The 12,362-nt window shown below is 48.1% G+C and overlaps 1 protein-coding gene across 1 annotated transcript; it reads left to right on the top strand.

The window, feature by feature from the left end:
• The first annotated feature begins 637 nt into the window (after nt 1-637).
• Nucleotides 638-3,117, top strand: LOC147990538 (protein FAR1-RELATED SEQUENCE 5-like). The gene is made up of 3 exons (XM_087529536.1): nt 638-721; nt 811-2,537; nt 2,607-3,117. The coding sequence occupies exons 1-3, from the start codon at nt 638-640 to the stop codon at nt 3,115-3,117; spliced, it is 2,322 nt and encodes a 773-aa protein (XP_087385662.1).
• Nucleotides 3,118-12,362: the final 9,245 nt, after the last annotated feature.

The raw sequence follows: 12,362 nt of genomic DNA, 5'->3' as shown, positions 1-12,362 counted from the left end.
GGCGGCATGCATCTGCCCGATCAATCACGGCCACGGGTAATCGCCACGACGACCACGAAGGAATCCATCTCCCAACTCCCGATCAGCATGGTGGACAAGTCCTCCTTGCTGGATATAGCGCAACCAACAACCATGGCGATTTCTGCTGTTAGGGACAATGAATCTGCATCGACTTCGATGGCTAGAATCTGCTTGCCCTCTTTCCTCCCTAATTCATGTGGGGACCCTGAATTTTCCTCAGCATGTACCCATCAGGAAGCCCATCTCACTTGCACTGCTATGGCCACAAAAACCGCTACAACTGCAGACAATGAACTGAATTTAAGTACGGCACATGGAGCGTCAGGTAACAAATCAGAAAGAACTCTAATTGATTTGTGTACGTTGTAATGGATGAAAAATAAGTCTTTTGTGAAAATGTCTCTCTGTTTTTTTTATGACTTGTTGCCGTGTTGCATGGAGTATACCAAGTTCAAGGAGCACCATTATATACTAAATTATGTATCAGATTACTTTCCTTCAGTCCTTTCCGTTAGCATTGTTGGCTGAATACAGATTGGGGTGTACTACCTATGCCAATATTGTGTCATTTCTCCGGTTAATTTACAAGGCTTATCATGTACATGTGGGTGCAGCAATGGGATCAACAAATAGCTGGCAAATGCAGATGAGCGGGAAAGGATTTAGTACACCCATAAAGAAAGCAAGTGTGCCTCTCTTTGTAAGTCAATTGCTTTCACTGACTATGGTTGTATTCAGTTCAGTATTTTGTTAATGAAGGTGCTTATTTATTCATTATTTATGTTCCAGTGCTCGTCTTTTATACCTGAGTGTGAAGATAATTTGAAGCCTAAACTGGGGATGACATTTGAAGGACTGAAGGCTGTGGAGGAGTTCTACAAATCTTATGCACATCACTCTGGTTTTGGAGTTCGTATCGGACAACAAAAGAAGTTGGAAAATGAAGTAGTTCGTACTAAACGATACATGTGTAACAGAGAAGGATTCAAGTCAGAGAAGGGTAACATGATTGGCGATCCATCAAAGAAAAGGCGTAAGAACACGGACACAAGGTGTGGTTGTGATGCACATATCTTTGTGAAGTTGTGTGCTAATGATACTTACAAGATAGAATCATGGGTCGAGCACCATAGCCATGGTCTTGTGTCACCTGATAAGCGTCATTTGATCAGATCAAATCGTCGAGTTAGCGAGAGAGCAAAGAACACATTGTACACATGCAGCAAAGCAAGCATAGGCACCTGCCAGGCATACAGGCTCCTCCACGTCAACGAGGGTGGGTTTGCGGAGGCTGGATGCACAAAGAGAGACTTGCAAAACTACTACCGTGGCCTCAGATTAAAAATCAGGGATGCAGACGCACAAATGTTTGTGGCCCAGCTAGGTAGAAAGCAGGAAGTTAATTCAGCATTTTTCTATGATTTTGTTGTGAGTGATGAAGGAAAGTTGGTGTATGTGTTCTGGGCAGATGCCACAAGTAGGAAGAACTACAAACATTTCGGTAGTGTGGTATCCTTTGATTCTACATATACTACTAATCAGTATGACATGATCTTCGCGCCATTTACAGGAGTTAATCATCACTTACAAAGTGTGTTCTTTGGTGCTGCATTCTTACTAAATGAGAAGAAAGAGTCATATATTTGGTTGTTTGATACCTTCCTGAGAGCAATGGGAGGTGTAGCGCCGAGACTCATCATAACCGATGAAGCTGCTAGCATCAAGAATGGAATTGATAAAGTTTTTCCAACCTCAGTACACAGATTGTGCATGTGGCATATAATGGAAAAACTTCCCGAGAAGATTGCACCCGTGATTAGAGAAGAATCTGAATTTTGGAAGAGGATGAACGCATGCGTATGGGGTTCAGAAACTGTGACCGAGTTTGAGTTAGAGTGGAATTCCATAATTTTAGACTTTGGGTTGGAGGATAATGAGTGGTTGACTAAAAGGTTTAGCCTTAGAGAGTCATGGATACCAGCCTATTTCATGGACATATCACTGGCAGGCATTCTGCGAACTACTTCAAGGTCCGAAAGTGCAAATTCATTTTTTAACCGATTCATTCATCGCAGGCTCACTTTTGTTGAGTTCTGGCTTAGATTTGAGACAGCTTTAGAATGTCAACGTCAAGAGGAGTTGATTGCAGACAATTCAAGCATCCATAGGACCCCCCAATTAGTGACACCGTGGGCAATGGAGAGACAAGGTAGTGAAGTATTCACATATGAGGTGTTTGTGAAATTTCAGGAACAAGTTATTGCTGCAAGAGACCACTGTTGTGTTCAAGGAATTGCACAAGATGAGGGAATTAAGATAGTGACCTTCAAAACAGGTGCTAGTAGGGTAAGGGAGGTCCGATGTGACACGAAAACCATGATAGCTAACTGTTCATGTAAGTTATTTCAGTCACATGGAATCCCATGCCGCCATATTATCCAAGTGATGCGAACTGAAAATCAACAGGAGCTTCCGACCTTCTATATCATGGAAAGATGGCAGAAACGATGTAAAAGGTATGAAAGTTATAATAATTACTACTATTATTTTTTCCCAAATCATATGGTTGACATCATTTTTTGTAGTGAGAGTGTTTACGATGAACAAGGGAACCTTCTAGAAGAAAAGCCCGCCGACTCCTTGGATGCAGCTGCGAGGAAAAAGATTTCAACAGTGCGAAACAAGTTGGAAGATCTAATTCAAAGAGCCAAGCAATCAGATGAAGGCATGGACTTTTTGGTCTCAAGTGTTCTGAGCATTGAGGAGCCTCTGAACCAAATGGTTCCTAATGCAGTCAAGCACACTAGGCAAGAGGAATACGAGGCATTTATTGGTTGCAACATTCCTACTCAAATTGACATACACCCGCCAAATGACGCTCATTTGGTTGGGAGATGTAAAAGAATAAAAAGAGGAAAGGAAATGAATGGGGAAAAACAAAAGGAGAGGAACAAAGAAGCCAAGGCCAAGGTTGCACGCTTGTGCAAGACATGCAACCAAATAGGTTTTCATGATAGTCGCAATTGTCCAAGCAAAAAGGGTCAAGGAAAAGAAACCATGAATGTGCAAGACATGCTTCCAAATGGTCAATCATGATAGCCGCAACTCAGTAAAAGACACATGGCTTATTAATTCCATTTTGTTAGTTTTACTGAATTTTTCAATCTGTGTAATGGATGATAAGTTATTTTTATTCTCCAGCTTTTGTCTTATTTCTATCACATTGGATGTGTGTTTAATTCAATCTATGTAGTGGTCAGAACATGCTTTGAGTTCCAGTTGTGTCTGGTGCTTTGGAAGCTTGTTCTTGTTTATGTATTGTTCAAGAAAATTTGAGTGCGACAGAGGCACTATGTTTCCAAGGAGTAGCAACAGGCAATTTTATCCATGGATTCATTTGGGGTGCTAGCTACTGTTAGCCTGCATCATGTCCAGAAAATTTGAAGATACATCAGACTACCAACATTTGAGTTATATTGCATGATGCAGTATGTAAGGGGCACCTCAAATGCCAATAGGAACAGGTAATAAGAAATAGATGTGTGTTTCTTTAATTACCATTCACAACTCTGAAGCTGTACAAGATTACAACTCTGAAGCTGTACACCCAACAACAGTTGCAGTCTACAAGATCACAATCCACATTCAGAAGCTCGTTTGCAAGTACTACATACATACATACATCGAACAAGAAGAAGTAGCACAAGCATTCAGAAGCTCGGTGTGCAAGTAGTACAGGCATGCAGAGACTTGGTTGTCATTGCTCTCCAAGGGAGTCTGCAGCAAGTCGCAGTACACTCCGTACTCTGCCAACGCTAGTCTGCAGTGTTACAAGGTGCAGACGTTATGGCCGTCGGTGGCGTCGGCGGCTGGGCCGGCGACGAGATGGACAACTGCAGAGGTTGGGCCAGGCAGTTGCCTCGGCGGGGACCGCCGACGTGCTGGACGACCGCGGAGTCTAGAGGTTACGGCCGTCGGTGGCGTCGGCGGCTGGGCCGGCGATGACGTGGACGACTCCAGAGGTTGGGGAGGGTGGTTGACTCGGCAGCGGAGACCTCCGACGAGCTGTACGAGTGCAGAGGTTTGCCGGCGTCCGGACAGGACGAGCCAGATCGGCGGGGCCGTCGGGAGAGCAGCGTGGGCGGAAGGGATTGGGAACAGATTGAGGTCGTGATGTTTTTCATTGTCAGGGGGCACTTTTGCAAATAGAAAATCTGGAGGCGGGCGGTTTATTGTAAAAATACATTCAGACCAGGAGGCACACACGATTTAAATCTGAGGATGGATGATGAGTGGATACATGGATTCACGATGGATGCCGGATTCACGTGATACGACGCCTATATACACTGCCATAAATATGTACATATGAAGAGCCTATGGCTTCAAGTATAATAAGGCCGAAGGAGAGCTATGTTCCATGGCCGCTTGGTCTCCTCCTCCGATTGACGTGAGTCTTCATGCTCTCGAACATCAATGAGGTAGTAAGATCCGTTGTGTAGATTTTTGCTGACCACAAAGGGTCCTTCCCAAGGTGGGGATAACTTGTGCATATCAGTCTGATCATGGATGAGCCGGAGCACCAAATCACCTTCTTGAAAGGTTCTGGTTTTAACCCGGCGGCTGTGATAACGTCGGAGATCTTGTTGATAAATCGCCGAACGTGCTTCTGCAAGATCACGCTCTTCATCCAACAGGTCCAGTGAATCCTGACGTGCTTTCTCATTATCAGCTTCAACATAAGCTGCCACACAGGGCGAATCGTGACGGATGTCACTAGGAAGAACCGCCTCCGCTCCATAAACCATGAAGAAATGTGTGTAACCCATAGACCTATTGGGTGTGGTGTTGATGCTCCATAATACAGAGGTATCTCCTCAACCAAACAACCCAGCGTCCGCTTTAAGGGAACCATAAGCCTTGGTTTGATACCCCGTAGAATTTCTTGACTTGCCCTTTCTACTTGACCATTAGATTGGGGGTGAGCCACCGATGCTAGATCAAGCCGGATGTGCTCACGTTGACAGAATTCTTCCATCTCCCCTTTTGACAGATTAGTACCATTATCTGTTATAATGCTGTGTGGAAAACCAAACCGGAATATCACCTTCTTGATGAATTGAACCGCCGTGGCTGCATCACACTTACTGACTGGCTCTGCCTCCACCCATTTAGTGAATTTATCAACTGCTACTAACAGGTGGATCTTTTTGTCCTTAGAACGCTTGAAGGGTCCAACATTATCAAGCCCCCAAGTTGCAAACGGCCATGTAATTGGAATCATCCACAACTCTTGAGCCGGAACGTGCGCACGGCGGGCAAATTTTTGGCATCCATCACATCTCTTGACTAAATCCTCCGCATCAGCATGCGCCGTCAACCAGTAAAAACCGTGGTGAAAAGCTTTGGCAACCAACGACTTTGAACCGGCGTGGTGACCGCAATCCCCTTCATGAATTTCTCACAGAACCTCACAACCTTCTTGAGGAGAAACACATCGCTGAATTGCTCCTAAAACACTGTAATGATGTAACTCCCTGTTGAATATGGTCATGGACTTGGAACGCCGGATTATCTGTCGAGCCAACGTTTCATCGTCTGGTAACTCGCCCCGGTTCATGTAAGCCAGATATGGGATCGTCCAATCCAGTATGGCATGCAGAGCTGCCACCAACTGAGCCTCCGGATCAGGAATAACCAAATCTTCTTCGGTTGGTACTTTGACTGACGGATTATGCAACACATCAAGAAAGACATTGGTCGGGACCGGTTTACGCTGGGAACCAAGACGACTTAAAGCGTCCACCGCTTCATTCTTCCGCCGGTCTATATGGTCCACCTGATAACCTTTAAAGTGACCAGCCACTGTGTCCACCTCTCGCGGATATGCAGCCATGAGTGGGTCCTTAGAATCCCAAGTGCCAGACACCTGCTGAGCCACTAGATCTGAATCGCCGAAGCACTTAACCCGGCTCAAATTCATCTCTTTAGCCATCCGAAGACTGTGGAGCAAAGCCTCATATTCAGCTGAATTGTTAGTACAAGGGAACATTAAATGGAGGACATAACAAAACTTGTCACCTCATGGGGAAGTTAGTACGACTCCAGCCCCCGAGCCCTCCAACTATCTGGATCCATCAAAATGAATAGTCCAATATGTATTATCTGGTTTCTCTTCAGGTGCCTGTAACTCCGTCCAATCGTTAATGAAATCCACGAGTGCCTGGGACTTGATCGCCGTGCGGGGTATATATTTGAGCCCATGAGGTCCAAGCTCAATGGCCCACTTGGCAATCCGGCCAGTTGCTTCTCTGTTTTGAATGATGTCGCCCAGAGGAGCTGAACTGACCACTGTGATAGGATGGCCCTGAAAATAATGTTTAAGCTTCCGGCTCGCCATAAACACCCCATATACCAGCTTCTGCCAATGCGGGTATCTCTGCTTGGACTCAATGAGCACCTCACCGATATAATAAACCGGCCGTTGAACCGGATATTCCTTGCCAAGCTCCTTGCGCTCTAGCACAATGGCTACGCTAACAGCCGGGGCATTAGCAGCCACATATAATAATAATGGCTCTTTATCGATCGACGCTGCAAGCACGGGCGGTTTAGCTAGCTGCCTCTCCAGATCCTCGAACGTCTTATCAGCTGCCTCACTCCAGACAAAGTTATCTGTTTTCCTGAGCATCTGATATAAGGGGATGGCCTTCTCTCCAAGGTGACTGATAAACCGGCTCAAGGCTGTAATCCGGCCGGCCAGACATTGAACATCGTTAATACACACCGGTTTAGCCAAGGATGTAATTGCTGCAATCTTTTCCGGATTAGCCTCAATGCCTCTGTTTGATACCAGAAAGCCTAAGAGCTTACCTGCCGGGACACCGAAGACACACTTCTCCGGATTGAGCATCATCTTGTAAACCCAGAGATTGTCAAAGGTTTCTCGTAGATCATCTATCAATGTCTCCTCCTTTCTGGACTTAACCACAATATCATCCACATACGCATGAAAATTGCGCCCAATTTGTTTATGAAGGCAATTCTGAACACATCGCTGGTAAGTCGCCTGGGCACTCTTGAGTCCAAAGGGCATGGAAACATAGCAGAAGGCTCCAAAGGGAGTTATGAAGGCTGTCTTCTCCTGGTCCTTAACCGCCATTTTGATCTGATGATAACCAGAGTAAGCATCCAGAAAACACAAACGGTCACAACCCACCGTAGCATCAATTATCTGATCAATGCGAGGGAGAGCAAAGGGATCTGCAGGGCAAGCCTTGTTTAAATCTGTGTAGTCCACACACATGCGTCAAGTGCCGTTTTTCTTAAGAACTAGCACCGGATTGGCTAACCAATCTAGATGAAAAACTTCGACAATAAACCCAACAGCCAATAGACGGGCTACCTCTTCACCTATAGCCTTATGTCTGTCCTCATTGAAATGGTGGAGGAACTGCCGGACCGGTTTGAACTTAGGATCAATGTTGAGTGTGTCCTCAGCGAGTTCCCTCGGTACACCTAGCATGCTAGAAGGTTTCCATGCAAAGATGTCTCGATTCTCACGGATGAACTCGATGAGCGCACTTTCCTATTTGGGATCTAGGTTAGCGCTGATGCTGAACTGTTTGGATGAATCGCTAGGAACAAAGTCAACCATCTTAGTGTCTGTGGCCGATTTGAACTTCAACGCCAGATCATGCTCTGTAGTTGGCTTTTTCAAAGAGGTCATATCTGCTGGATCAACTTGCTCCTTATAGAATTTTAACTCTTCCGTGGCACAAACCGACTCGGCATAAGCCGCACCACCTTCCTCACACTCCAAAGCAATCTTTCGACTTCCATGTACCATGATGGTCCCTTTATGACCTGGCATTTTAAGCTGTAGATAAACATAACATGGCCTTGCCATAAACTTAGCATAAGCCGGCCGCCCAAACAAAGCATGGTACGGACTTTTGATCTTTACCACCTCAAATGTCAATGTTTCTGACCTTGAATCATAGTCATCTCCAAAAGCTACCTCCAAAGCTATCTTGCCAATAGGATATGCAGACTTACCAGGTACCACCCCATGAAAGACCGTATTTGATGATTTAAGATCCTTATCTGTCAACCCCATACGGTGGAATGTATCATAATACAAAATATTGATACTACTTCCCCCATCCATGAGCACTTTAGTAAACTTGTATCCCCAAACTTGAGGGGCTACCACCAGGGCTAAGTGACCCGGATTATCAACACGAGGTGGGTGATCATCTCTACTCCACAAAATAGGTTGCTCAGACCAGCGTAAATACTGAGGTACTGCCGGCTCAACAGAGTTTACTGCCCTTTTGTGAAGCTTCTGATCATGTTTGCACAAACTAGTAGTGAAGACATGATATTGCCCGCTGTTCAGCTGTTTGGAATTGCTCTGATAACCCGACCGCTTCTGTTGCTGCTGACTCCCCTAATGGTTGTAACCTCCCTGGTTGCCTTGGTGCCCTTGATTGACATGTCCGGTTTGGTTGCCTGGAAACCCTGAACCGGAACCACCACCTCCGTAACCCAGCCCGTGGAAACCTCCTCCTGAACCGCCGGGTGGGCCGTTGTCATATTGGAACATATTGGAATTCTTGAAATCCCGCATGATATAACAGTCCTTCCAAAATGTGATGCCGGCTTCTCCTTCGATCCATGCTTTGGACAGGGCTGATTTAACAAGCGGTCCAAATTGTTGCCTGAACCTCCACCCCTCTGGGGCTGCTTGCCCTTACGGCGCTGGCCATTCTCCTGCGCGTTGGTATTTGCAACAAAGTCCAAGCTACCGTCGGCCTTGCACTTACCACCGTTTCCATGGTCTGCCGGATTATGTTGTTGACCTTTGGCATTGCCGTTCTTCTTACCTTTCTCCGGTTTGTCCTCCTCTGAATCCGGATCTTTGGTATTATCTGAATCAGCGTATTTAACCAAAGCGGCCATGAGTGTTGACATGTCATTGCAGTGACGTTTGAGCCTTCCCAACTTCTGTTTTAACGGTTTGAAACGACAATTGCCCTCTAATGTTAACACTGCAGTGTCTGCATTGATACGATCTGATGAATGCAAAATCGCTGAGACCCGTTTGACCCAATGGGTCATGGACTCCCCTTCCTCTTGGACACAAGCGGCCAGATCTACGATTGACATCAGCTGCTTACACGTATCCTTGATGTTCTGGATAAACCGGTGCTTCAATTCGGCCCATGATCCAACAGAGTTGGTCGGCAAGCTCTTCAACCAAGTGCGAGCTGTTCCTTCCAACATCATGGTGAAATATTTAGCACACACTGCCTCATCCACATCTAACATCTCCATAGCCATCTCATAGCTCTCCACCCATGCTTCTGGTTGCAAATCGGCGGTGTAATTTGGTACCTTACGAGGTCCCTTGAAATCCTTGGGCAGTCTCACATTACGCAAACCGGGGGTTAGACACGGCACCCCTAAGGAACTGAACATCACCACTGGCTCCACGGAGGCCGTGGGGTGAACCAGAGAATTCTATCGTGCTCCGTGCTGAGCCGCCAACTCGGCATCCCGACGTGTGCGGCCATGGTCCACAACATCTTGCGCATTAGCACCTCCCCCGGCCGGGTTGTTCCCTCGTGGTGAATTTCGGCGACGTGCACTAATGGACACGGCCGGTTCGTCCTCCATGTGTCTGCTATAACTCCTGCTTGGACGGGGAGTGGAATGAATCCTCTCACGACTGTGTGAATACGCCTGCTGTTGATTTAGTGTTGTTTGAAGGAGATCCCTGGCCCGACGTGCTTCCACTGCAACTGGTGACTCGCCATCGGTTGGGAGGGCCGCCAAGCGTGAAGCGGTGGCCACAATGTTGTCCAACGGGTTGGAATAATGCCCGGGCGGCGTTGATACATACTGTGGCACAACGTTGTTTTGGCGAGGCGGGTCCGTCATGCGTGGTTGAACCGGCGCTCCTGTTCCCGGTCCCCCTGCCCGGTTTAGTGTGGGTTGGCTACCAGCTCCTGCTCCTGGTGTGTTAAAAAGATTCTGCGGCTCATAAACCAACGGGAGACATGATCGATACCTTCTTCTCATGACTTCCTCTGAAGCATTCTGATCCAGTCTAATCCGGTAGGCCTGTGCTTCCAATTCAGCCCGCTCTGTAGCCATCCTAGCATTCTCTGTTGCCAGGTCCGCTTTAGCCTGGGCTATCTGATCTTTCACCTTTGCAATCTCCGCATTGTGCTGATCCCTGGCTGCTGCATCCACCTCCGCGGCCATCAACGTTGCCAAAACGTCAAACAAATCAGACAGGACTTGGGACGGAGGCGGCGTCGAGCTTCCTGCCCCTGCTAGTGTGGTCGTTGTTGAACCGGAGAGCAATTCTGTGGCGGTAGATGAATGAGGCGCCGATTGTGTGCCGGTCATGAAGATGGTGGCCCGGTTTGGTAGATCGGGGGAATCCGGAATACTGTTGCCCTCGGATCCTCCCTCAAACCGGCCATCCTGCAACTGGTAAAGTGATTCGGTCTCTCCAGAAGACTCGTCATCAGAACAGACCACGGTCTCTCCATCGGACACCGGTCCGTCCTCGTACCTCGATCCATGGATGACACCCACAAAAACATGCCTTGCCTCGGGCTGAACCAGCGAAGAACTTGCACGCCGAGCCATTCCGATGATGTCGGTGTAGATGTCCAGCTCAGGGGCTGGTTCGCCGATCTTGCCGATGAAGATGTGAATCCCACCAATGGGGACCCGGTACACGTATTCGATTGAATCGGCCTTGGGACCCCATCTCGCGTTGTCGATGTAGAGCTTGCCGCGACGACTCTTTGTCATCCGGCCCACAGCGTATCCCTTAAGTCCGTCGAAGCTGCCCTTCAAGAACTCAAAAACATCATGCGATAGCCCCACGGTGGGCGCCAACTGTCATGGGATTGTCATGGCAGATGTCCTTGTGAAAGGACTTAGTCATGGAGCCATTGCTACGGGTTAGCTTTAAGAGGTTAAACTAGACAAAGGGACATGGGGAATTTTATACTAGTTCGGCCCCTTCGAGGAAGGTAAAAGCCTGCATCTAGTTGTGTTTGGTATTTCTAGGGTTTCGAAGGCCAGGGAGCGAATCCTCTTTGTCTGGCTCTCGAGTTGTTTTCTGTCTCCTGAACCGCTGCCGGGTCATCCCCTTATATACATGGGCGGCACCCGTCGGTTTACAGAGTCCCGAGACCGACTCATAAACGTGTCCGGTTCGGTCTCCACTCTTTCTATCTTACAATACAAGTTTCGTACAAATGCCGGTTCACGGCTACGGGCCTTAAACCGGTTCCGGGCCTTAGACCTTTCCTCTTCTGTCTATATGGGCTTCAAGCATAATCAACTACGGAAGAAGTTAACCCGGCATTTCCTGGCCGGTTTACGCCCAGTAGTAATATCCCCAACACGCGCCGTGACCGCCCCCGTGGCAGGGACGACCAGAGGACGGTGGCTCATCCCGGACTGAGCACCGTTGATGTGGCTGTGCCCGTCTGTGAGAGGAAGGGATGTAAGTGGAGTCACCCTCCCGTCCATACCTTGCGGAGCTTGACCGTCGAAACGCTGCTGAAGCTGTTCTCCTCCGATGCCTGTGCCTGCCATAGGGGGAGTGGCAACGGCGCCACCAGCTCCTACCACGCCCCCAGCAGCGCTCATGTCCTCACTTGTCCCCGCATCCCCCGCGGCATCTGGGGCCGCGGGCGGCGGAGCCTTCGAGGTGGATGGCTAGGCCGAAGGGCCGAACTTCTTCTTGGGAACCATGCTCGATGGCATCGTCAAAAATGAAGATGGCGATGAAAATGACATGCTGCACGCGCTTTCATGTTCACACAAGCGACCCCCCTACCTAGCACGCCAAAGATGTCGTGGGATATCCACGGCCACGTATGGGACCAGGCGGCCCCTTGCTGGTTCGGCGGGAGACGTCGCGCTGCACAAAGAGCAGACCAGCACGCGGCAGCATGTCAGAGAGAACACAAGCAATTTACCCAGGTTCGGGCCGCCGCGAGGCATAATACCCTACTCCTTATTTGGTGGATTGATGGTGGAAATGAACGTGGTGGTGTATGGTACACTTGCCCGGCAAGGACTACCTCAGGGCTACGGTGACCACAAGCGTATGGCGGCTTGGTTTTGTCAAGTTTCCAACCCTCTAACCCCTCCTACGATTGCCATGGTCCTCCTTTTATAGATAAAGGGGTCACCACAGTGGAAAAACAGTCATTACCTACTGATATGATAGCAAATAGTGCTATCATACCTAACTCTGCAGGCTGGCAGGGTGCATTAAATGCATCGCTCAGTATCGCATCACT

Source organism: Triticum urartu, chromosome 1A (assembly GCF_056163025.1).
Source record: "Triticum urartu cultivar PI428250 chromosome 1A, HENAU_Tu73, whole genome shotgun sequence".
In the NCBI taxonomy this organism is placed as follows: Eukaryota; Viridiplantae; Streptophyta; class Magnoliopsida; order Poales; family Poaceae; genus Triticum; species Triticum urartu.
This window is presented reverse-complemented; position numbering and strand designations above follow the sequence as displayed.

Coding starts and splice junctions, on each gene's coding strand:
- LOC147990538 (XM_087529536.1), top strand. CDS start 638: ATGGGATCAACAAATAGCTGGCAAATGCAGATGAGCGGGAAAGGATTT. Junction 722..810: donor AAGCAAGTGTGCCTCTCTTT/GTAAGTCAATTG, acceptor TTTATGTTCCAG/TGCTCGTCTTTTATACCTGA. Junction 2,538..2,606: donor TGGCAGAAACGATGTAAAAG/GTATGAAAGTTA, acceptor CATTTTTTGTAG/TGAGAGTGTTTACGATGAAC.